Source organism: Calliopsis andreniformis, chromosome 12 (genome assembly GCF_051401765.1).
Source record: "Calliopsis andreniformis isolate RMS-2024a chromosome 12, iyCalAndr_principal, whole genome shotgun sequence".
Classification (NCBI taxonomy): domain Eukaryota; kingdom Metazoa; phylum Arthropoda; class Insecta; order Hymenoptera; family Andrenidae; genus Calliopsis; species Calliopsis andreniformis.
The window spans coordinates 18,718,051-18,743,400 of record NC_135073.1 but is presented as its reverse complement, the minus strand read 5'-3'; the positions used below and the strand labels follow the sequence as shown (position 1 = coordinate 18,743,400).

General features: G+C 37.4%; 5 protein-coding genes across 6 annotated transcripts; 3 read left to right on the top strand and 2 right to left on the bottom strand.

Annotated features, from left to right (window-relative positions):
* Window positions 1-298: 298 nt before the first annotated feature.
* Window positions 299-1,435, bottom strand: Polr3g (RNA polymerase III subunit G). Its single transcript, XM_076388505.1, has 2 exons — window positions 1,298-1,435; window positions 299-1,164 (listed from the first exon to the last, which is right to left on the bottom strand). Exon 2 carries the CDS (start codon window positions 1,122-1,124, stop codon window positions 474-476), a length of 651 nt encoding a protein of 216 aa, XP_076244620.1. The 5' UTR covers window positions 1,125-1,164; window positions 1,298-1,435; the 3' UTR covers window positions 299-473.
* Window positions 1,436-2,686: 1,251 nt separating this feature from the next.
* On the top strand, window positions 2,687-5,217 carry Ari-2 (E3 ubiquitin-protein ligase ari-2). The gene is made up of 7 exons (XM_076389409.1): window positions 2,687-2,774; window positions 3,291-3,813; window positions 3,884-4,115; window positions 4,190-4,307; window positions 4,374-4,598; window positions 4,664-4,876; window positions 4,947-5,217. The coding sequence occupies exons 2-7, from the start codon at window positions 3,291-3,293 to the stop codon at window positions 5,100-5,102; spliced, it is 1,467 nt and encodes a 488-aa protein (XP_076245524.1). The 5' UTR covers window positions 2,687-2,774; the 3' UTR covers window positions 5,103-5,217.
* A 2,613-nt stretch (window positions 5,218-7,830) lies between these two features.
* Synj (synaptojanin) lies at window positions 7,831-12,498 on the top strand. 2 transcript variants are annotated; one of them, XM_076388675.1, is made up of 7 exons: window positions 7,831-8,153; window positions 8,343-8,700; window positions 8,770-8,934; window positions 9,029-10,083; window positions 10,155-10,726; window positions 10,799-10,973; window positions 11,068-12,498. In XM_076388675.1, the coding sequence occupies exons 1-7, from the start codon at window positions 8,027-8,029 to the stop codon at window positions 12,060-12,062; spliced, it is 3,447 nt and encodes a 1,148-aa protein (XP_076244790.1). In that variant the 5' UTR covers window positions 7,831-8,026; the 3' UTR covers window positions 12,063-12,498. The 2 variants fall into 2 exon arrangements, with proteins under 2 accessions (XP_076244790.1, XP_076244789.1); XM_076388674.1 differs by having other exon boundaries at window positions 11,056-12,498.
* A 454-nt stretch (window positions 12,499-12,952) lies between these two features.
* Galphai (G protein alpha i subunit) lies at window positions 12,953-16,820 on the bottom strand. Its single transcript, XM_076388676.1, has 4 exons — window positions 16,162-16,820; window positions 15,185-15,369; window positions 14,810-15,096; window positions 12,953-14,727 (listed from the first exon to the last, which is right to left on the bottom strand). Exons 1-4 carry the CDS (start codon window positions 16,280-16,282, stop codon window positions 14,250-14,252), a joined length of 1,071 nt encoding a protein of 356 aa, XP_076244791.1. The 5' UTR covers window positions 16,283-16,820; the 3' UTR covers window positions 12,953-14,249.
* A 1,279-nt stretch (window positions 16,821-18,099) lies between these two features.
* LOC143185740 (uncharacterized) lies at window positions 18,100-25,335 on the top strand. Its single transcript, XM_076388974.1, has 18 exons — window positions 18,100-18,120; window positions 18,193-18,316; window positions 18,388-18,596; window positions 18,762-18,970; window positions 19,165-19,460; window positions 19,534-19,637; window positions 19,709-19,907; window positions 19,980-20,519; window positions 20,592-20,786; window positions 20,868-21,083; window positions 21,152-22,377; window positions 22,450-23,134; window positions 23,200-23,417; window positions 23,511-24,150; window positions 24,371-24,609; window positions 24,663-24,867; window positions 24,930-25,009; window positions 25,083-25,335. The coding sequence occupies exons 1-18, from the start codon at window positions 18,100-18,102 to the stop codon at window positions 25,221-25,223; spliced, it is 5,547 nt and encodes a 1,848-aa protein (XP_076245089.1). The 3' UTR covers window positions 25,224-25,335.
* Window positions 25,336-25,350: the final 15 nt, after the last annotated feature.

Here is a 25,350-nt window from a genome sequence, read left to right as displayed (position 1 = left end):
CCAAAGTTGCGTTTTTACTCTCCGATTGCATCGTAGAGGAGGATCATTTATTACAATAATTGCAGATTATTATGGCTATTATATATATATTATATATATAAATATATATATATTATATATTAGAAATTGAAATACTCGTAATAAAGAACACGCCGACGCTTCCTGTGACCCTGGACTATTTTTTCATTGCTCCGATACAAATTTTTTCCTTCTTTAAAAAGTAATCGCTTTCCGATGATGATTTCTTTGACAGATTAATTAAGAGAGTAATGAACACCGTTTGTAAGCGTGCGAGATCTTGTCGTTGTTTAAACAATAATTTATTTTATCTGTACACATGATTGAGAGCTCGGTAAAAAAAATGATACAGATTATATACATTGCCGTACAGTGCTCAACTAGCAGCTTGTAAGTATTCTAGTAAGGTAATCGAGAAGCGAGAAGAATTTCCAATTCTTATAAAAAATAATGTGTTAATAAATAGGTCCATCGTCCAAGTTATCGTCTTCATCGTCGTAAGCCTCTCCATTGTCGAAGTAATTGTTCGCATAATCCGTTCCCTCGTCCATCTCCTCGTCTATCTCCTCCTCCTCCTCCTCGACGTGTTCATCCTCCTTCTCCTCAGTTTCTTCCTCCTCCTTCTCCTCCTCCTCTACGTCGCTCTGTTGAGAACTTTCCTTTTTCTCCAACTCTTGCAACTTTGACTCAACATCAACATTCTTTCGTTTCTTCTGTGACTTTGTAACCTTTGGTCCTTTACGTTTTCTTGCCTGTGGCTTCAACTCTGCTGGCATTCTGGTCCAGTCGTACCTAGTTTCGTAGCCACTCTTGTCTGTTAGTAAATCTTGATATCTATCTGAATAACGTTCGATATCTTTCTTAACTACAAGAGGCAAAACATTGTTAGGTGACTCTCTCATGTATTCTGAAAACTCCCTCTTCAATTCTAGTAGATAGCTCATTTCATTTGTGACTGTGAGTGGCAATGGTTTATATTCTAAAGGAGGATATTTTGGTGGAGGTTGTAAAACTGGTGGCGGCAGAGCCTCTCCTTTAGAAAAACCCAACTGCTCTGTACTGATTGACATAGACGGTTTACCCCTTCCTCTACCACGTCCTGCCATTGTGTTTGTAACTTGTTTTCCAACAGTAATAATTACTGATCTATGAAGTTATGAAATCTGTTAATATAGTGTCAGACTATTCCTCTAATTGTCTTGAAACTGAAACTGTATTCTATATGAAATTCATAAGTGAACTCCAAAGAGTACAGGACACAGAAAATAAATTACTTTACCTTAAGCTTTTTGTATAACAAGTTCTTTCTCCTCGCTTTTAACAAGTTCTTCTTCTTTAGCAGCGAACGCTTCCTTATCGTAAATTACTTTAATAACCAGGGAGCAAGAAGGACATGTGGCCTCTTCCTCCCCAGCAGCTAGCTCTGCTTTTGATATTTGAAACTGATCACCACATGGACATGGATAGTAGTATACCTCTTCGTCCTCGTCGTACTCAAAGTCCTCGATTTCTACTTCATCGTGATAAACAGACATAATTCTCAGCTTATACCAGTAGCCCACACTTGTCGTTTAAGGTTAAGGAAAGGTTAGGAATACATGATCATGCGGTGACCATAACAAATAGCAGTGAGTATAGTACATATAGATGGTAAATTCTATATAATAAATAATTCCGGTACTGTTTCCATTGATCTGTATATACTAGATAGGGTATAGCCCTGATCAGTACGAGTACATCATCCTTGAGAATATCTTCTTATCTTCAATCTTAAGATTTTTCTCTTCCTCAACGTTAATTAGACAATAAATTAAAATGTCTTTAGTACCACTGATTTGGCCCAGATGGCAAATAAAGTCTATGCTCAAAAATGGCGCAGTTCAAGTAGTCACAAAGCTTTCCTAGTCACATACTGCATCCATTATATAAATCAGTGACTAGGTATTTCAAAAATTCAAATGCTTATCAAAGATAAGATCTTTAATTTTGCACGAAATACACGCTTATATATAAAGAAGTAGAAAAAATATAAAAGTATTCACTATTTAAATATGAAAATTATATTCATTTAATTCTCTGCTTGAGGTATCTTAAGATAACTATCTATGAGTTCTATTTATGAATAAAAAATGCAGATTAAAATACTAAATCGATGAATACTTAAACTATTATTTCAGACGTGTGTCTCCTATGAAGTATATCCATGAAGGAAAGATGATTTTTTATGCACTAGCTTAGTCACACCTTCCCAAGTTGATTTATTCATATCTCATAGCCCCATAAATAATATATTTCTTGTAAACAATACATACAAAAAATTATTCAAGGCATATTTAATAAATAAGAATATTAAATCTAAACCAACTCATTCTAAAGTATATGTAGGAATAAATTTATAAAAAAACTACTTGAAAAAAAGGTTCAAAATGTAAATTCGTAATGTTTCAAGATCAATTTTATCGGATTAATGATATTGTATACGATAATGTTCACTTAGCACACCTCAGCTGTTTTCCATCAGGTGATTTTGACATTCTTATCTACTTTCAAGATTTTAATGAAATCATCTGTTACAACATCGCTCGCAATATATGCCTGGCACGAGAGAAAGAGAAAGAGAGCATACATACAACTCATGCGCTGGTGTGACTGTTGGTAGAGACTCGGCTGCGATAAAGCTTTTTAATATAACTTTCCCGTTTAACCCACGAAACAGAATCATCAATGCACTTTTCTTGATAAATAAGAATATAAAGGTGGGTTATCGTTCTTATGGAACGAAATTAAATGAAGAAACACTTTGCACGCGACAGAGCATTGGGAATCTTATGAAATTGTTTACGAAATGTCACTCGAAGACGCTACGTTTACGTTTTTTATGCAAAATAATTTAATGCAGTGGATGCAGCATTATCCTTGAAATATTTCCATATAGTTTCTAATTTTTTTTCACCTTTAATCTGCTTCTTATCTAACAGCTACACAAACTTTATCAATGTGAAAAGATCTTGGAAAATACATCATTCACACATGATCAATAACACTATCGTTTTGAACTATTAATTTTTATTTCAAATCTATTTTTTACTATACTCTTACAATTCTTTGTTCATAATACATCTGTATCTTGACACTTGTGGATAATTAGTGAAGATTATGAGGTTATGAAATATACCTATACATTTATGCATATTCTGTATTTAAGACAAGGCAAGTTTATAAAACGTATAATCGGAAATATCTCTGTATGATGAAAACTTTCTGTGGCACAGATGTCGGGTGAAGAATATGACAGTGAAATGGATTATTCCGACTCAGACTGCGGAGATCCAGGCTATGAAGATTATTATAATGTTCAACCATGGGGTGGAGAAGTTGATAATGATGTAGACCCTGATCACAACAGAAGGAATCCAGAATATGCTGTGTATGATTGTTTAAGGGTTGAGGAAGTGGAGAGACTTTTAAATGAAAATGTAGAAGTGTTAAGTAATAGTCTTCGCATAACACCATCGTTAGCCAAAGTCTTATTACACGCACACAATTGGGCATTACAAGATATCATCACAAAATACAGTACTAATGCTTCCAGTTTGTTAATTAGTTCAAAGCTAAAGCCAATGTCTCCATTGGATTCAGTGCCAGAGTTGAGAAGTCAAAGAGGTGGAGTGTGTTCAGTTTGTGTCTCAATTTATCCAGCTGATAAATTTTCTACATTAACATGCGGACATTCTTTTTGTAAAGACTGTTGGTGCATGCATTTTGAAGTACAAATAACTCAAGGTATTTCTACAGGTAAGGTCACTGACACCTAAATGGTAATTGAATGCTTTAAATTGAATTTATAAGAAATTATTTGAAACAGGAATTAGCTGCATGGCACAGGAATGTGATGTCTTAGCTCCAGAAGACTTTGTTCTCTCCCTACTCTCTAAGCCTAATATGAGGGAAAGTTATCAACAACTTGCATTCTGTGATTATGTAAAATCTCACCCACAATTAAGATTTTGTCCAGGCCCAAATTGCCAAATAGTAATGCGATCAAAAGAACAGAGGGCAAAAAGAGTTATGTGTTCATCTTGCAGAACTGTATTTTGGTATGCACTTAAAAACTTGAAATGTACTTGTGACAATTAATTCCTATCTTAACTGAATATTATTTCAACTTCAGCTTCCGATGTGGTATGGACTACCATGCACCTACTGATTGCAATACTATCAAGAAGTGGTTGACAAAATGTGCAGATGATTCAGAGACAGCTAATTACATCAGTGCACACACCAAAGATGTTAGTATCTAAGGCCTCCGTATACAAACTGCTGCAGTGGTGTAACAAATGAATACTTATTTACAGTGTCCAAAATGTCATATCTGCATAGAAAAAAATGGTGGCTGCAATCATATGCAATGTTTCAATTGCAAACACGATTTTTGTTGGATATGCCTTGGAGATTGGAAAGCGCATGGAAGTGAATATTACGAGTGTTCACGTTATAAAGATAATCCTAATGTTGCTCATGAAAGTGTTCATGCACAAGCCCGAGAAGCATTAAAAAAATATCTGCATTATTATGAAAGGGTAAGTCGTTTCACTCCTTCCATGATAATGTATTCATTTAAACATTTTAATCGACCTATTTTCAGTGGGAGAACCACAGCAAGTCTTTGAAATTGGAAGAACAAACTCTGGAGGGTATAAAAATGCGAGTGAATAAAAAAGTAATGAACGCTAGCGGGACATGGATCGATTGGCAGCATTTATTTGAAGCTGCGTCACTTCTGGCGCGCTGTCGTTACACTTTACAATACACTTACCCTTATGCTTACTACATGGAGCCGGGACCACGCAAAGAATTGGTAAAACTTCGTTTATATTTTAATAACAATTCCACTATTACATTACTAATAAGCTCATTTTTCCTTGAAGTTTGAGTACCAACAAGCCCAATTGGAAGCAGAAATAGAAAATCTTTCTTGGAAGATTGAACGAGCAGAGACGACTGATCGTGGAGATCTAGAAAATCAGATGGACATCGCAGAAAAGCGGCGTGTTACTTTACTAAAGGACTTCCTCGAGGTGTAAGCACTGAACATAAATTCTGTTCTACAATCACCACAATCTCTTTTATAGCCGGGCCAAACTTGAGAGAGAACTCTAGTTTAGTTTTTGAAACGAACAACATCTATATATTCCAAGAAATAATATTTTCTATATAGTACGTGTTAGTTAATTACTCATAATTAAGACAAATTTGAAAGAGTGCATGGAATCTTTTTAGTTGACAAAATTTTAAACGATAGGAGAAGAAAGAGCTGAAAAGATCAGCAAAGAATCATTAGAGAAAGCATCTCCTACATGTGAACAAGTTTAGCGAAAGAAATAATGTTCTAATTGAGTTGAGTCCTACTCAAATTAGAATATTTTTGTTGTGAATGACGTTTGCAGAAGGAAGAATCGAAATTCCGTAATTCCAACGTCTTAAAATAAGTTTCAATCTGCTTGTAACCAATATGCTGAGTTATTTATGTAATCATACATAATGAAGAATTTTACAGGTGCTTGAACCAGGAAAAGCACTAATGGGAAGGGGAAAGTAGGAAAGTATTAATCGTATCGACTGATTGTTAAAATTTGATATTAGATTGTACATTAATTTCCTAGTCTAAGAGTATTCCAGACATTGTACGACGCAGCGATTTCTTTGAAATTCATGTTTAGGAACTATTTTTATCGACGCTTACCGCACAGTCCGCCAAGGGGCGCAGAAGCGCAATAACAATAACGTTAATCATGTGAATGCGTTTAATGAGGTGTACCATTGTCGAACAAATTTAAATGTAATTTTCAGTTACACCTGTTCGACAAATTCTTTAACATTTCCTTTGGAGTATTGTTACTATTAAGGATACGTTTTAGTACCAACAGCCGACTTGAAGAAAAGAAGAAAAAAAATGAAAAATGCCGATAGCCTAACAAATAATTAGGTGCTAATTAATAGCACCTTCCGCCGTGTAAATATTGTGGTAATGTAAAAGAATGTGACGTTTTCTATAACTAGACATGTAAGATGTATGCAACGATCAAAGCATCTGCGAGAGTATAACTCAAAACGAACGTTCCTTTTCGGAATATAAAGGTATTCGGGTATAATTACTTTCAATAATCGCAGAAATAAAATAATTCGAATACTTGAATGTTTAAAAATTTGTAAATTTGAATATTTGAATATTTGAATATTTGAATATTTGAAAATTTGAATATTTGAAAATTGGAATGTTTGAAAATTTGAAAATTTGTAAATTTGAATATTTATTTATTTATTATTATTTATTTATTATAATAATAAATTTGAATATTTGAAAATTTGTAAATTTGAATGATTTGAAAATTTGTAAATTTGAATATTCAAGTACATACATACATGTGAACTCTATTTAAACACAGTACATTAAAACACGACGACGCTCTTGTAAAATCGACGATTCGCTAAAGAATCTTCTTACAACTAACTGTATTATTAAGGAAAAGTTAAATTTAAGTCTCATCTGTTGAAAGATGATGTTCGTTAATCGCAAAACAAGATAATTCTGCGACGCATGTACTCGACACTTTGATCGCATACAATTGTCTATCTTGAAATGATTTGTAATTGTACATAATATTGAATTAAAATAGGCTACGTAATATAATGATCTGTCAATGGTTCTTAAATCGTACTCTAAGCAAAAATATTAAGGACTCACCGATCGCTTCTCTTCGCTCCGTGATATCTCAAAGACGTTGGGCTCCAAATCGGTAGAAGCAGCTTACCGTCCACGTTCATTTCTTTCCTGTTCCTTCACTACACACTAAACTACCGCGTTTTGATAATGCAAGTTAAATTATTCAAAAGATAACAATAAAAAGACGGCGTGACATTACTAGAAACAGAATACGCGAAGTTTCAAATTTCAATATGGCGTAACGACTTTTTTTCCGTTCGTTCAAATCTGTAGACCCCGTAGAATGTCAAAATAAGTGACAATACTTTAGCAGTAATATATCCTAAGATTCTTTCTAATTGCCAATAATTCGCGAATGCTTTTACAAAGAATATTACGGTAGAATATTAAACACAATTATATCCTTCGGTAAAATATCAACATTGAATCACGAGTAAACTATCTTTTATGAGAATCTCGACGAATTAACAATTATATCCACTATTATTTAAACCGAAATGAAGTCAACGAACGAGACCGATACACTGCGCGGCGTGAGACACTCGAATGGTTCGAGAATCCGAATTTAATAATGGCGTATCGATTTATTGATTCGATTATTGAAGTAGCGTAATTTGAAAGATCGAAGTATTTGAAAAATCGCAAATACTTTTTTTTCTAATTGTACTATATGCTTCAAAAGTCACTTAAAAATGATTTAACGTAACATAATTTTCAAGTCTACCTTTTAAAACCTAAATGAATAATCTATTCCATTCGACAATATTTCGCGTACTTTCACCGTGTGTATCGAATTTTCTAATTTGCGCATACCTTTCACTTACCACAATATTCATGTCGAAAGCAGCCGAAAAAGGAAGAGTTTCGTTCGAACGTTATATTTTCCTTTTTATTTTTTCAACATTTGACCAAGTCTCGGTGGCGCGAGATTGTTGCACCGTCTCGACTTTTCAAATTTTCAAAATGGCGCTTTCGATTGATTGTTACGGTTAGGACAAGTGGACCGTAGGGTAGGCTCACCGTGGAATCGCGCGCGATGTATATATCGCGGAAATATCGAAGTATCGACGGATCAGCGAGAAGAGCGCCGTGCTCCCCTCCGTGAACTTGCCAGAGAAAAGTGTATCTCTGTCAGTGTCGACGAACACAAAGTGTGTTCAGTCGGCAGAGGGAAAAACACCGTAGGCGTAAGGCGATCACGTTGCCTCGTATGACAGACGGGGCTGTCATATCTTGCCAGAACGTACCTTTATCTCCGAAACCTTTGAAGACAGTGGCGCAACAATGGCGATGGGCAAAGGGTTTCGCGTCTACGAAAAGCTAAAACCGCCTAATCCTCACTCCCTCATACTCGAGCAGAGAAACCGAAAGGAAACAGTCCTCTTCGAGGCACAAGCTGTTGCTGTTCTCTGTAAGTTTTCGTCGAATCTTAATGGAATAATATTCTTTTCAATACCCGTGGATCCTTGATCCTTCGCCCTTAACTCGTTCGAAACATTTGAACCGGTATTTGTCAGCTTTTCTATTCTATTATTGTTCTGCATTATTTCACGCGATATTTGGAGAAATGTTCCTTCTATAATATTCGAAATATTTGCAGCTGCTGAAGAAACTGACAGTATAAAAGCCATGTATACAAAGCTATTAGATGCTTATGGATGCTTGGGTGTTTTGCAATTGAATGCAGGAGAGAATACACTGTTGTACCTTGTTCTTGTTACTGGATGCTTTTCGGTTGGCAAGATAGGAGAATCAGAAGTGTTTAGGATTACACAGACACATTTTGTACCTCTTCATTACACACAAGGGAATGAAGATCGTGTGTCTGAAGTTAGAAAGGTCCTTAACTCTGGGACATTTTATTTTTCTTGGTCCGCTGGGCATCAAGAACCTCTTGATATCACTCTGAGTGCACAGAGGCGGTGCAAATCCACAATAACTGACAACAGATTTTTCTGGTTAGTATATTATGGTTATTGAAGTAAAGTAAAGGGAGATGTGATAATTTTTTTTAATGTACTAAATAGGAATCGAATGTTGCATATACATTTATTGAGATATGGAGTGGATACAAGTCACTGGTTACTTAAAGCAATGTGTGGTAGTGTAGAAATTCGAACTGTATATGTTGGTCACAGGCAAGCTCGTGCTGTCCTTATGTCTAGATTAAGTTGTGAACGTGCTGGCACCAGGTATTTTTCACTTGTAGATAAATAAAGTTGAACTTGACAGAACAGCAGATACGGAATCCTCATAATGTATATTTCATTTCAATTTTTTATTTAGGTTTAATGTTAGGGGAACCAATGATGATGGCCATGTAGCAAATTTTGTAGAAACAGAACAAGTGATATATTTGGATAATGAAATAACTTCTTATGTTCAAACCAGAGGTTCAGTTCCTCTGTTCTGGGAACAGCCTGGTATTCAAGTTGGTTCCCATAAAGTTAAAATTTCTCGAGGCTTTGAGGCTTCTGCACCAGCCTTTGACAGGCACTTAAAAATGATTAAGCAAAGGTATGGGCAACAAGTAATTGTCAATCTTCTTGGCTCTAGTCCCATTGGTAGCAAAGAGGGAGAGGCAATGCTGAGTCAGCTATTCCAAACTCATCATAATATGTCAGAACACAAAGATGTGCCTCACATTCTGTTTGACTATCATCAAGAATGTAGAGGTGGAAACATGAAAAATCTTTCCAAATTGAAAGCAAAAGTAGAAAAGTATTTAGAATCCTTTTCGTTGTTTTACGCTGCCAATAATACTGTTATTCTCGAACAAAATGGCACTATTAGAACGAATTGCCTTGATTGTTTGGATAGAACTAATTGTGTACAAACGTTCTTTGCATTGGAAATACTTGGAAAGCAACTTGGATTATTAAAGTTGCTTGAAAAACAGCAAATGGTGTCAAGATTCGAGGAAGTATTTAGGCAAATGTGGATTAATAATGGTAATGAAGTGAGTAAAATATACGCTGGCACTGGAGCGATTCAAGGAAGTTCGAAACTAATGGATGGTGCAAGATCTGCAGCTAGAACGATACAAAATAACTTATTAGACTCCAGTAAACAAGAAGCCATCGATATTTTACTATTGGGATCAACCTTAAACACAGAATTAGCGGATAGAGCACGGTTACTTTTACCCTCCAATATGTTACACGCTCCACCAAGCGTTCTAAGAGAAATGTGTAAAAGATACAATGAATATGTAACCCCAATGAATCTTAGAGTAAGCGTCGGTACTTACAATGTTAACGGAGGAAAGCATTTTCGAAGCGTAGTGTACAAAGATACAACCCTCTTTGACTGGTTGTTAGATGCTCCACGTAAATCACCGTGTAAGCATAATTTAAATATATTCTTCATTGTCATACGACAAATGTCTTCTACTATATCTTTTTGATTCCAGCTTTAGTGTCAGTTGAGTACGATAATGTTCCTGTAGATATATTTGCGATAGGATTCGAAGAAATTGTTGATTTAAACGCTAGTAATATAATGGCTGCTAGTACTGATAACGCAAAAGCTTGGGCGGAAGAATTGCAGAAAGTGCTTTCTAGAGACACTGAATATGTTCTGATCACATATCAACAATTAGTTGGTGTTTGTCTTTATTTATTCATACGACCTATGCATGCACCTTATCTAAGAGACGTAGCCGTAGATTGTGTAAAAACGGGATTAGGAGGTGCAACAGGTAATAAAGGAGCTGCAGCTATTAGATGCGTGTTATATTCTACGTCTTTCTGTTTCGTTTGTGCTCACTTCGCTGCTGGGCAGTCTCAAATTAATGAGCGCAACGCAGATTACGCGGAGATTACACGAAAAATTACCTTCCCCATGGGAAGAACGCTCAATACGCATGATTACGTATTCTGGTGTGGAGACTTTAATTATAGAGTTGATATGGATAAAGATGAGATGAAAGAAATGATCAAAAGAAATGAATTTGATCAGATATTACAGTATGATCAGTTGAGGGTAAATATAACAAATGTATACATAAAATACTTTACATAAATTATAGAAAATATATAAATGTTTGAAATTTAGGTTCAACAGGAACAAGGGAATGTTTTCAAAAATTTCTTAGAAGGTCCTATTAATTTTGCTCCAACATACAAGTACGATCTTTTTTCGGACGATTACGACACCAGTGAAAAATGTCGACAGCCTGCATGGACAGACAGAGTATTATGGAAACGCAGGAAACAAGTACCTGATATTGGTTAGCTTCATTTCATTCTGAATACTTTTATATCGTCTCTTAGTTTATGCTTATGAAACGTACATATACATTCTCATTTCAGACTCGCCTACAGATTGGAACCCAGGAAAGCTGATTCACTATGGTAGAGTAGAACTGAAACAAAGCGACCATCGACCAGTTATTGCGATTATTGATATAGATATTCACTGCGTCGATCCTGACAAACGAGAACGAGTGTTCAAAGAAGTAATTCAAGATTTGGGTCCACCAGATGGTACTATAGTAGTAAAGGCGGTGGACGAGTCGGATGATATGGGCAGCGTATTCGATGACAATTTCATGACGGCCCTATTTCAAGATTTCTCTCACATTAGTAACGTGATTCTTGCGAGATTCGTGGGCGAAACAATTTGGGTGACGTTTCCAGATGGGCAGTACGCTTTATCAGCAGCAAGAAAGGGCATGACTCAAGTGTGCGGTCAGACCTTGAAATTATCTCTGAAATCTCCGAATTGGGTACAGTTGATCGAAAAAGAAATAGAACTTTGCAGTAACACTACTGTCGCACAGTTCACTTCAGGTTCTCCAGTGAGGAGCCCTATGCAAAGATTAGAACAATTAGAGCTAACAGAACGAGCTTCCCCTAGTAGGGGGAGCCCGAATGGAGCGGTTCCACCACCTAGGCCAGCTCCACCTGGTCGACCATCACAGCCCCCTAAGAGTCCAATGCAAGATCGAAAACAGGGGCCACGTGCTGGTGTATTTAGTGTATTACCCAATCAGTTTACAACGCCTTTGCCTAGAGAAAGAGCGGAACCTGAACAAAGTGAAAGATTATCCCCAGAATCTGCAATTTATGAGGAGATACTGGATGGTTCGCCCACTTACCCTATACCAAACCGTCCGCCACCACCTTTACCGCGCGCTGACACTTCGCAAGAACCATCTAGTAGACCACCCAATTCTAAGCCTCCTCCTTTACCACAAAGACAGGCTCCTCCTCCACCTCAGCATCCTCCACCCACTTTACCTGCACCAAATGGTCCACCGCCTATACCAGCAAGGACATCAGGTGGACCACCTATACCAGCTAGAAACCCGCATTAAACAATGGTGTATGTAACCATTCCAATGTGAATCAAACCATTGCATCATTGTGTAGCAAATTATTTATGAATAACAATAGAAATGATTAAGTGGACTAGATCGCTTCCGAGTAGCGTTGTACAGCAATGTAGCTTACTCTAAATCCTCAAGTCTTCATTCTGTGATTAGTCAGGCTCAGTTTCCGTGCACCTGTGAAAACTTATGCTTCCTGTCACGCTCACTCTTACATTGATACGTTATGAGTACTCGGGTCTATTAAATACCTCAATGATTTTGATTATACGAATATCGTAGATATTAGAATTAGCAAAAAGCATGTAGTTTTAAAGGCTTCTTAATGATCGTTGAAACTAAGATAATTATGTTGATGAATTCTATGCTGTTAAAAATGTCATATGAATATAAAATTGAGAGAAATTTATAGTGGCAAAATGTATGGAACCTCTCATTATTGTTGTGCCCTATATTTTTAACAGTTAAGTCACAAAACAGTTATATTTCAATGATAGATTAATTTATTCAGGATTGATGTTAAAACTGTTTATTGACTACGTCTGATTCTTGTTGCATCATAACATATTTTTCTAAAGAGGAAAGAAAAAATCGACGGTTAACATGGTTTCCAAGAATTAATGAAAAACGTGACTTAAGTTTCCTAGTGGTTATAGTAATAAGGATAAATAATACTCAAATAACAGTATTCTTATAAAATACTTTCCATATAAGTATATATATTGTATGTATGAAATATATACAATCGTTGACCAATCAATGTTCTTTTAAGTTAATAAAATATGGTAAGCAATAGTAAAATATATTAAGTGACTGTTATGATAGCATTAAAGGCATCAATCAATAAACGTCTAATTGAAAACACTGTCACAAGGAACAAAGCATTACAATATTTATTTTATAGCTTCATGTATTGTATTATTGTACATATACGTATATAAAAATTGATACAAGATAGAAGTAAAATGAGATTCTATGTTTACACAACGAAGTAAGCACTGTTAATTATTTTGCAATATTCTGGGAATAATAAGTACTTGATACGCGCGTGTTATTATTTATGGAATGTTCCTTTCTTAACAGAAAACAAAGTTTTTCAAAGAGATTCAGTTTGATACAAAAGATAGGCAATCTTACAGAGATAAAAATACTTTGGCTGTTTTATAATTGAATTATGTATTGAATTTGAGAACGAATGTAAATAGAGATGGCTTTAGTAAAAAACGTCTTATAATTGATGCATGTGTTCCAAATACATCTTATTTTATTGCTCGTTTCATAATTAGGGAAATTTCATCTACGTTTCACAATAACACAAAGCATAGGAATGTAAAAAAATATTTACTCTTCTAAAAAAATTGTTTATTCGTCTCAGGAATATAATGAGATTGACTTCTAAATCTGTAACTAATTCTAGCATTGTCATTGTTTGGCAGATAGAGCAATAACGACAGCCCTTTAAATATTACCTACGAATAAGTATAAAAAGTTCCATAAAAATGTTTATCAAATTACTTTTCATAAATATATACTATAAACACAGAGAGCTGTGTTTGTCATTAAAGTATGAACACTGATGAAAAACATGAACAGTTTCAAGCACGATCGTGGAAATATATTTCCATTCAGTATAGACATAGTTCTTTTACCAAATAAATTATATACAAAGTCGTATTACTAAATTAATAGCTAACTAGTTCCTGGTTAATATACTAAATACAAGTAGCAGAGACCAAGTATCTCCTCATGTACGAATAGTATCTCTGCTTCTACAAATTGAAAATGTTATGGATAAATCTTAGAGTTTTCAAATGATCAGTTCGATAAATTAATCGTTTTGATTCGATATCGACTACTGCAGGAAACAGACCAATATATCGTTAACTACTTTGTTGCAATCAAATGTTATGTAGGTTTGAAGAGAACAGAAAAATTTAGTTAAAAAAGTATAAGACTCAGTAAATCATTACATAATACTAAATGAAAATATTTTAAACATCAGTAGGATGACAAAGTCAAATCATTACGTGATCGTCACACGTGGTAGTATACGCAGAGCGTATTGGTTTCTAACAAATCTTATTCAGTCTCACGTGTATCCTTTGTGCTTTTACATTGGTTCACAAACCTTAGATATTGATCAATCCTTTCCGATTCAGTTGAGTATTCAAACATTTAACTTAGTAAACCACAATTGCTTAAATTGTTTTTGATTATGACATCAGTTACAGCATCAAATACAAATTGTATGTTAGACGTATCAGTAGCACACGTGAAATGCGTATAAATTTGTTTCTGGTCTTTCCTTTTATTTAAATTCTCGAATTTCATTTGAATATAAGAAGCACATTCTTCATACGTATTGGCACCTTTATACTCCGGAAAACAGATAGTCAATGGACTCCTCGTGATTTTCTCCTCAAAAAGATCTTTCTTGTTGAGGAATAAAATGATGGAAGTTTCAACAAACCATTTGCTATTGCAGATAGAATCAAACAGTTTCATAGATTCTATCATCCTATTCATTTCTTCATCTTCTGCCAGGACTAAGTCATAGGCACTTAATGCTACACAAAAGATAATTGCAGTAACACCTTCAAAACAATGTATCCACTTTTTTCTTTCTGACCGTTGACCACCAACATCAAACATTCTAGTAACAGAGAAGAATAAACATTAATAATAGTATATCACTAAAAACCATTAGATATAAATATATCTTAAAATTGACTTACTTAAAATGTAAACCTTTAAAAGAAAAATGTGTTTCTACTATTCCTGTTGTTTTTACACGTGTTCTGAGTACATCTTGCTGAGTAGGAATGTAATTAGGTTGCGCTATACGGTCTAAAGCATTAAGATAGTACGCTGCCGAGTCATTGAGCTGGTATTCTCTACTACGTGTGAAACAAAGCTGTACTCCTGCGTCCTGCCATAATCGTTTCATTAATAATGCCAGTTCCCCAGTTAACTCACCCTCTTCTGTTGCAGAAGCTAGGGTAAAAAATTGACGTGCTATGTCCTACAACACAATTAGATCGATCTAATACTCATTCAGTAGATTATATAACAAAATATAGAGCATTTCAATAAAAAAATAATATATTTACCGCTTTATTTGGGTCTGCAAAATCAATTCTAGTCTGTCCCATGGCTCTAATTATTGTCATTAGACTCTGTATAGTATTACTATACACCACAGGTTTATACTGTTCACATTCTTCCTTACTGTATCCAGTTTCATGAATAATTTTCATTTGTTTCACTATGGTAGATTTCCCAGACTCTCCCGCTCCTTGAAACCAAAAAACGATGTCCAAATCTTACACCAAAACACAAATACATCATTCTGTTCGTATACCAATCGACCTAATTAAAAATTCACAACAAACCGAGAACGTCAGGTAATCACGCGGCGCGGTTTTATCTAAATGATTCACGCGTAGTCGATGATTCAAGTTTCGGGAAAACTGCCCGCGCTCCACTTCCGCGATTGCGCAAACCCGATAATTGATAAGATCTCTGCTTTAAAAGGGGCGAGGAATAACATTTAAAACAAAAATCGATCTCAACATCCTGCTGTCGCGAGGTAAAAACGATCGGGATCACAAAAAATCTGTTTCCTCGAGCAGTGCGACGCGATTTGCTCTCTTCGAAACAGAATCTTAACGAAACGAACACTGTGTAGAAATTCGCGAGAAAAGTGACAATAGCTAGCCGCACACTGGCATTCTTTCCACGAGGAAAGCATGTCATCTTTAACAACTGTCTTTCGATAAAACCAAAAACTAATTAACATCACGTCGTCAGCCACTAACTCAGAAACTCTAATCGATGTTCATTTTCGACGAGCTAACGATAATACTCATTTCAATACTGTGTATTCCTAGGATGACAATAACACACCAAACACTCTAGAAATCGCTACAGACTGATGGTGCAAGAAACGAGAAAAATTGTTCCTCACGGTATTAACTAGCCTCCTCTCCATACGGTATCAGTTTTTCTCGCGCGAAAGAATCCCAGTGCATGGCCTATGTGGAAGAAATTGACTAGGTAAAAAGGGTCGTCGAAAAAAGAGAATTACCGAGCAAGAGGAGCTTGACCTCGCTGGCAGCCCGCTCGCCATCGGCCCTCAGGTCCTTGTCGATCTTTTTCGACCTCTCCGCGGCTTCTTTCTCGCCGGTGGTGCTCACCGCGCAGCCCATCCTCGCCGGTGGTCCTCTCTCTGTCCGCGCGGAGGAAAAACGAGCACCATGCACGGCGTCTCTATCAGGTCCCCTCGGTGCAAACTCGGCTCCTCTATTCGGCCGCGCGGCCGTCTAATGACACTTGTTGCACGGACGTGTGGGAACCGCCCGCACGCGGTTGCCCTCGCATACACGCACCGATCGGACGCGCAACCGCGCACACTGGGGGCACGCACTCGGCTCGGTCGACGTGACTATTATCGCGGACAGCGATACGTGCATCCAACAGCCAGATCCCTTTCAGCGTGAGATCCTTCCATGCGAGCTCGCGCCCGTCAATCACGATGACAATGGCCCGAAACTGTTGCTGCAGCACGAGCACCGATCAGAGCGTACCGGTGCTCACGCTCCTCGACGATCAGCCCTCTGCACCTATTCCTGGGTGCACAGGACACGGGCCAGGATTCGTCGAGATCTTTCGATCGCGATCCATGGGCCAATGTGCGCGCCGATCCAGTGGACGTCTCGGCCAATGGGAACTGCACCACTGGGCCCCGTTTCGGAGCCTCTTCTGCGCCATCTGATGCGCGGAATGAGTAATGAGAATCGAGAGGACTCTGGAAGATTCGTGTCTTGAGTAGGGATTTCATCGATGACTGATTTGAGGCTTCTGGGACCGCCAGGGACCGCCAGGGACCGTGGGCCCAGGGAGATTGCGTACATTTCGTTGGATTGGGGTATGTGTCTACCTGAGAGGATGAATATTGTGAGTTGCTTAGGAGAATCAGATGTATGAGGGTAAAAAGAAGCTATTATGCAAGCTGTAGATTGATACAGAATATGAGAGTTCTTTCGAGAGCAGCTGTAGTAAAGGAACTCTCAGGTAGACATATAATTTTGGTTTAATTGGGTACACAGGGTCCTGAAAATATTCTAAAAAATATTTGTGGGAACTGTAATGAATATGATACGTTCGTTGAACTGTAGATAAGAGAAGGCTATCGTGCATTTTTCGTGTAGATTTTGGGCAAGGTCATCCACTTGATTATGCAACCTCCCTTGAAATATTTTGTATATTTAGCTGTTGTACACATTCTCCCCATAAACAATAGCATAAAACGTGTGAGAGTGCGTAGGATTATTGCAGGAGGACCCTGATCTAATTCCATCCAATTGGCGGGTCCGTTGGGTCGGTCTATTTATAAATTCCATTAATAACAGCTAACCGTGATCGCTCTAATGTTCCCCTGAATTCCATAATTTTCAAATTTGTGCCCTCTTCAGGGTACCTTTTTCCAGAAATACTGTAATTGATTTATGGCACTGCAGTTGGACGACGATTCCAGAGTAAAATGGTAAGGAGGAATTGAAACAAAGCAGGAGTGGGGAAAGTGGGCTACTTAGGGTGCAAAAACAGGTCCCAAATGCGAAACTCACCAAACCTGTATAACGCTTAATTTCTATTCTGTGAGGGATACAGGGCGGTACGAAGAAAATACTGAATGGATAGGGGTATTGGGTCAACTAATGATGCTAATTAAAAGGAAATACATTTATTGTATGGAACAATTTATTCAATAAAAAATAATTACATTGTTGGTATTTATCTGTACCCTTTCATCTATATCTCCTAAATTTCCTTTCCAGAACTGTTTAAGTTTCACCAAGTGTTCACATTCAAAAGTCTTCGGTATAACAATACGCAGCGCTTGTTTATGTTTGAACGCGCAGGTTTGGGTACACACCTAGTCGACAATCCATAATTACTATTTGGTATCAGTCGAGTCATTAAGTTCACCGCGGGCGGATCGACTGATACCAAAACATCTAGGATCATGGGATCCTTGAGAATTCTTGTGAGTCCATGCTTCAAACCATTTCAACTCGTAGACAAATACTAAATTTTTACTAAATTCTCATCGCTTCAGCTCCTTTTTGGCTGCATTAGTCTCAACGTTGTAACACAAGCTTCGACAACCGATAACTGGGACGAAAAACTGAAGCAAACGAAGATCGAAATAGCCAAGGTCTACTTTCAGAAAGAACCACTAGGTAGATTAAAACGCTACGCTTAGAATTTCATTTGGAATTGTCTCTAAAAAGTCAGGATACCTCTATTATAGTTGAAAGAAAAATATACAACGTGAAATGGAACAAATTATGGCAACAGACTCGCAACGAGGAAGGAACATTCGTATTGAACGCCTTTGATAAGATTCTCTTCATCGAGGGGGATCATGTCACAGCGTTCTCCACCAACGCGCCTCCTTCGAACCAATCTTCGCAGGAAGTGACTCTAACTCATAGTCATGGTCCCATTAAATTCGTCAGAGTACGCAAAATACACACACTGACAGTGAGTGGGACACAACGAGTGATACAGTCAGCAAGGGAAGATCCTATAAAGCTATCAAGTGAATCGACTGCATCACACATGTCCCACTCTTACAATATTCTGTGTATCAGTCGAATAATTTCCCATAATTTTCCATGTTAGAGTATCGTGTGGAAAACCATCCTCTATCTGCTGGTCTGTCACGAGACCAGGTCATGCACCCTATACACAGGAACAGACGATCTACAATTAAGACACCGACAGACCATCCAGCAAAGCGGACAACCCATGGACGCCAGTTTCTTCACTCGTACAAATCGCCTCTATCTCGTGGTGGCTAATAACTGGGGCCAGTTTGCTGTGCCTTCCTTGTAAGTTCCACCGAATTTGAATAACACGTGTTGCTGGTTCACACGGTGGCTCGAAATCCTGAATAAATTTGAGTGCTCGAGGACCTCCCGTCGCTCCAATCCTCGGGATAATTCATAACGATGTCTATTCTCGTGTTTGGAGTACAGTTGAGCCTAAAGAAAAGAATCTATATGCTGATTTTCTATCAATCCAGAATATATCATTGGAGAGGCACGTATATGGATGCAGTGGAGGAAGTGATGACCACGGCTGCGATTTCGGTCATCACGTTCAAACACAAGCAGTCGACAATTATAGTTTTCGTGCAGAATGATAGAAACGTCCCAGGCATCGGCTCCATGGTGTACGAGTTCAAGGAAACCAGCTTAGATAGGATACAATTTCTGTCGACTTTTGATCCAGCGTCTGTCTATCATTACGACCACACAGGCTTCAGTTTCATCCTCCTGATAAACGAGCGTGGACCGAGTAGCTTGTTCTGGTGGGATGGTCTGTTCTTTTAATTAGTTTTTCTTGCTGTATGATTAGCTAGACGCAAATATTTCGAGAGTTCCATTTTCAGGGCAAGAGCTACTGAGCTGGCAACAGGTTACTGAAATCCAGGCAAAGAGTTTGGTCCACGTTGTCAGTGTCAACGAGGACACCTTCTTCTTCGTCGGTCACAATGTAAAAAATTTTCATAAGATCAGATTTTTTTTAGAGGATCAAAAAATCGATTAAATATCTTTTAATTGTAGGACACTTTGCAATTATACAAATTTGAGAACGCATCGGACTGCACTCTATTGAATTCTACGAAATTATCTGATGGAGAGATTGTGGTCGACTTGCAGGCTCGTGTCGATAAGTCAACGGTGATTTTGGTATTGGTCACCATGAAGGATAAAATCTATGGTGTGGAAGCGTGGGAGTGGCAGATCAAAGAAATGCTTTCTGGTTGGATATCTGTTTTAAAAACAGTGTTTCATTGAAATTAGTTTGCTGTTTCAATGACCATGTTGCTTTCAGGACATTCTAAAGAAGAACCTGACGTGTTATCGAAACACCTGTCGCAGTTGGTTGAGATATTACGGCGAAGAAAGCCGTTTGTAGAGAAAGCTGAAGCCTCGTGGCCCTCTTTGCTACCAGCAGACGAAGATTTAACGATATCGGAACCCTTGACATTACCCACTTTGCTTTTGGATTCGGGAACCTTGGGGAACATCGATGTCTTCGCGGTAGAAGACGTCGTTACGCCTCGAGAGCTTCAAGAAAATTTAGATACGCTACGTAGTGAAGTCGATGATGTCCTGAAGGGATCCAGGAATCTTTTAAAATCATTGAATGATTTACATTCGTTGAAAGGGGATATTGTTATCCAGGGTGATGCTTTCGTTGAAAAATTGCAGATTGACAAGATGGATGTGGATTTCTTGAATGATATTGACATTCAGTCGCGTGATGGCATCGATAATGATCAAGCAGAGAATTTCTTGGTCCCACTGAGAGGAAAAGATGTAATAATAGAAAATCTTGAAGTCGATTCTCTTTGTGGGATTCCTGTTCAATGTGAGCTCTATTCGATTGTGGAAGAACTATCGTAATAAAAATGTTTTTCATTAAAAATGATTGATGTTTTAGACTGGGCACTGAAGAATGATACGTCGAAGATGGAAATAAATTTGGAGCTAAGCAAAATCGAATTTTCCAACAATACCATACACTTACTTTCGAATGTCTCTTTGCCAAGATTAAATACAGAAACGCTGAACAATATACAGGTTGATAAATTTCTCAGTGAATTATTTATCATTGGTCGAAACCAAAGAATGAAAGGTAAATTTCGGAAAAATATATTAAATTTTATTCAACTTTGGAATACTCATTTTTCGAGAGAATATAAATATAATTTTTTAGGAAACATCACATACAAAAATGAATTACAAGTTCTGAATCTTACATTGAACACTTTAAATGAAGAACCGTGGGAAAGCTACATGACCACAAACACTAATCAGAGCTTTAATAAATTTTCAATAAAAACACTTAACATAGATCATTTGTACGCTGAGACCATAAATGGCATTCCAGTCTCAGAAGCTGCACGAATTTCCCGTGAAAATGTGATCAAAGGTATCTATTTAACTAAAATGAATTAATCTCCTAACTGATCTTCACAAAAAATATTTTATATCTTCTAGGGGAGGTGAAAATTGCAAAATTACACGTGACAGATGAATTCATAGTGAATTCAAAGTTCAAGATACCAGAGGGCAAACCACTTCAAATTTACTATAATTTAACCATCGCGGGTAACCTGAAGCTGAAAATTCTGGACCTGGATAAAAAAACAAAAGTATACTTAGACCATGAAGAAATAAACTTGAACAATATTTTGGAAATCTTCTGGACAAAATCGACTGACCAAGTGATTACAAACAATGTCACCTTCGAAAACAGTTTGACCATTGATCACCTGCGCGTTAAATACTTGAATGGAATTCCCGAAGAAGACTATTTATATACCACTGTGACGGAAATCCCCGAAAAGTTCACAAACTTGCATTTTGAAAATATCGATATTGACGATATGTTCTTGGTAGATGGAGGGAGTGATAGTTTCTTCGATGTTGCACCTGAATCTTTGACAATCAGGGAAAAATTACACCTGAAGGAACTTCGAGGAAACATGTTGGTTACCAATACCTTCAATGGCCTCTTCGTGCCTGACCTAGTTAGTGGCAAACCACTCAGTTTTTCAGAGAACATGGATTTTCCTGAAATTCAAGCAAAGCGGGTGAACGTAGAGGAGCTCAACTTCCTCTTCATCAATGGCGAGGACAGTGTCACGTTTTTGAAGAACAGAAGAAACGTTCACCAAAATCAGAGATCAGACTTCATGAAGACTCCAGAGTTTCAAGCGGAAAATATCATGGTTGAGAGGATTAACGACGTGGATATGAAGAGTCTTGAATCACTCAGAGAAATAAATATAGCAGATTTGAAAGATTTAGTGATAGACGGAGACCTAACAGTGAAAGGTGACCTCAAGGTTGAAAAGATAGACAGCCAACACCCAGAAACTTATCTGGAGAACATGGCTAACAAGGACATCGTGTTGGATACCGAAATAGAAATCGATGAATTGATCGTACAAAATGCCACCTTCAAATTTGTGAACAATCGCGATGCAAATCAGCTCTTCGAGGGTCTTCTTTCCAAATCGAGGGATCAATTCATTCCTGGACAATTTTCTTTCTATAAAATTACCACCGACAATATTGCAGCTAAGTTCATCAATCATAAAGACACTTCCAAGTTGCAGTGGATCGAGGAACCTCTCTTTTTCGATGGGGACGTCATTTTTCACGATCTATCAGCAATGGATGTCGAAACGGAGACACTAAATGACCGTAATGTTAACGAGGTACAGTATAAGATATATTATAGAATATATTCTACATCGTAGGAACCAATTAAAAATGTTCCTCTGTTTCAGCTATATGAGAGCTTGCTCGATGTGCCCGTAACAAAGATCAACGATCTGAAAGTGGAGGGAACCGTTTTTTGGAATGTTTCTTCATCGAATTCAACTTCTTTGTCGTCCTTATTCGAGAATGCAGTGACCAAAAACACTGACCAAGTTATTTCTGGCAATATCATCTTCGAAAACGATGTGTCAATGTCTACAGTAGAGGGAAACTGGAAAGAAGTTGAGGACATTCGCAAAGTCGTCAATGACGCGGTGATAGAAGACGAAGGTGTCATCGAAGTGACTGGGGAGAAGGTTTTCAAGAAGAACGTAGCTATTAACACCTTGTCGGTGAATGACATGCAGGTCCCCATAATCAACGATGTCAATGTCATCGAATTCAATAATTCCGTAGCTAGAAAGGATCAAGATGAAACTATAAATGGTTCAATAACATTCCTCGAAGAAGTGGCTATTAACGAACTGCTCGTGAACGACACTGTTCACGACGTGCCTTTAGATGGATTGGTTCTGGCAACAGACATGCTACCACCTAATGTATCTTTCAAACACCTTGTGGTATTACGAGACGTGTACTTGAAAAACTTAGATGGAGTAGAGTTTAATAAGTTCTTGGAGGAACGTATAACCACCAATGGAAACCATGATATTGATGCTGATGTACAATTTAATGGGGTTGTTGAAGTCACAGGTTTGTTGTAGATTTCAGTCATTCGTAAACCATCTAAGGTGCTGATATCTGTTCGTAAATTCCAGGAGATGCCACTGTAGAACGATTAAACGGAATAAATCCTTCTGATTTGGTCCTCGATGGGGTGCAAGGAGTGCAAGTTATATCTGGCGTAAAGACCTTCGAAGAGGATGTCGTGGTAAACGGAAATGTACATGCATCTTTGATAAATGGGGTGAACATATCCTCGGAGTATTTGAATGGTGTGCAGAAAGATGAAGACGCGAAGATTATTGGAGATTTGGTAATATTAAATCTTCCAAATGCTTCTAAATTTCTGCGCCCAAAACCTGTCCGAAGAAATCGACCGAAGTGAAATGCATTTTGTGTTTCTCAGATTTTCGAGTCGAATGTAGAAATTCCAGAAAACGTGACCATTTGGGGAATGGTAAACGAAATAAATCTGAATACTATTCTCGATGAGTTAGGAGACGAGACGAACCAGACCCTGAGGATGTTCACACGAAACGAAACCAAATTGGACGAAAGTCTGGAACAGTCCTCGCTGATTTCCCAAACCCTCAGGAATATATTCTCGTACCTAGAAGTCGAGGAGCAGGTGAAGATTCAGGTACCAAATATTAAAAAGGTAGACGTTGTGTATTTTGAGGAAGTGACCAAGCTGAACATGTTCGGAGAAGAGCCTGGCCCTTCCTGTGGGCTTCCTCAGAACTGTCCATGTCCAACCGAATATGTGGCCGAACTTACGAAACATGATTGTCGGGTGTGGAGATCGAATGGCTCTACGATCCTGAGAAATTATCATGAACTGCATGGTACATTCGGTATAAACGTGATAACGAATGTTGTATCGAGTAGTCACGAGTGTACTTTAAATGAAAATGAACATGGATTTACGACAATTTCGTGGATGAAGCATGGGTTGATAGAGACGGGAGATGTCCTAGCTGATGTTAAAGAATCGTTTAAGATTCGGGGATACGTGAAAGATGCAGAAGTATTCATGACATACGATAGTACGTAAATTTCATGCTGAATAATTATCTAATTATACCTCAAATAATTTAGGTAATCGAAATCTAACACTACTTAACCTAGAGCTAGCGTAAATCCAGATAAAACTTGACTAAACTAGATAATTGAAACCTAATTTAGGCCAAACGCAAACTTAATCCTATCTAATCCAAATCAAATCAGAATTCTCAATGATAACCTATTTATAAACTGTGCTCTCAGATGCAGTTTACGTTGTACTGGCAATTTACTACGATCCTCTGAACCAGACACACCTCACGAATTCTGTAGTCTATAAGATTGATTTCGAGAAGAATCTCCTATCATTAAACCAGAATCTTTTTACTGACGGTGCTTCGGAAATCGAGATCTTCAAGACGAATCACAAGGTGTATCTGCTCATAGGTTGCTTTGGAGAATCTGAAAAATCTTACCTGTATAAATTAGATGCAACTTCTAAGGTGGGCAGCTTCATTTATTCCTTACACGATTTTTTCTAATAACACTTCTTTAGTTCAAGGTGTTGAGAACTTTCGGAGGTAAAACACGTAACGTAAAAAGTCTGCTTCAAGAAAAGGAACGATTCATTCTGTTGGATGATTTTGATACCAACGCGGTGAACATCTTTCGATACGATCCACAATTCGAGAATTTCTTCGATTACCAAACTTTAATTCACGATTCGAAAATCAATGGAATCGAATGTTTCTACGCGGATGGTAAGACAAGAGCGTTAACTTCGCGATAAACAGATGGTTTTAATTTGCTTCGTATATTTTAGAATTTGGTCACAGTGATTCTTTTATCATCGTCACAACGGAGGACGATCGATTTTATATTTACGAGTACATGTTTGCCCAGGTACAGATCATCTCGAATCGAGGAGTTAATTAAATTTATTTTACTGACCATTTCACGAAACTATTATTTTCAGAAATTCCAACTGAGAGTGCGCCATCAGATCGACGATCTACAGGCAATGGTACCGTTTCACTACTTAGGGAATCTTTATATTTTTACGGGTACAAATACTAACAGCACGATACTGAGAATCGTGCGGCAGGGCCCACGTTAAAATTTTTAAGATAAAAATTCCTATATTTATCTACTAAATTTTTGCATGATATTTATTTGTATGCAATGTATAATATGTACATTATATGTAATATAATGAAAATTGAAGGTTATATATTTGTAATATA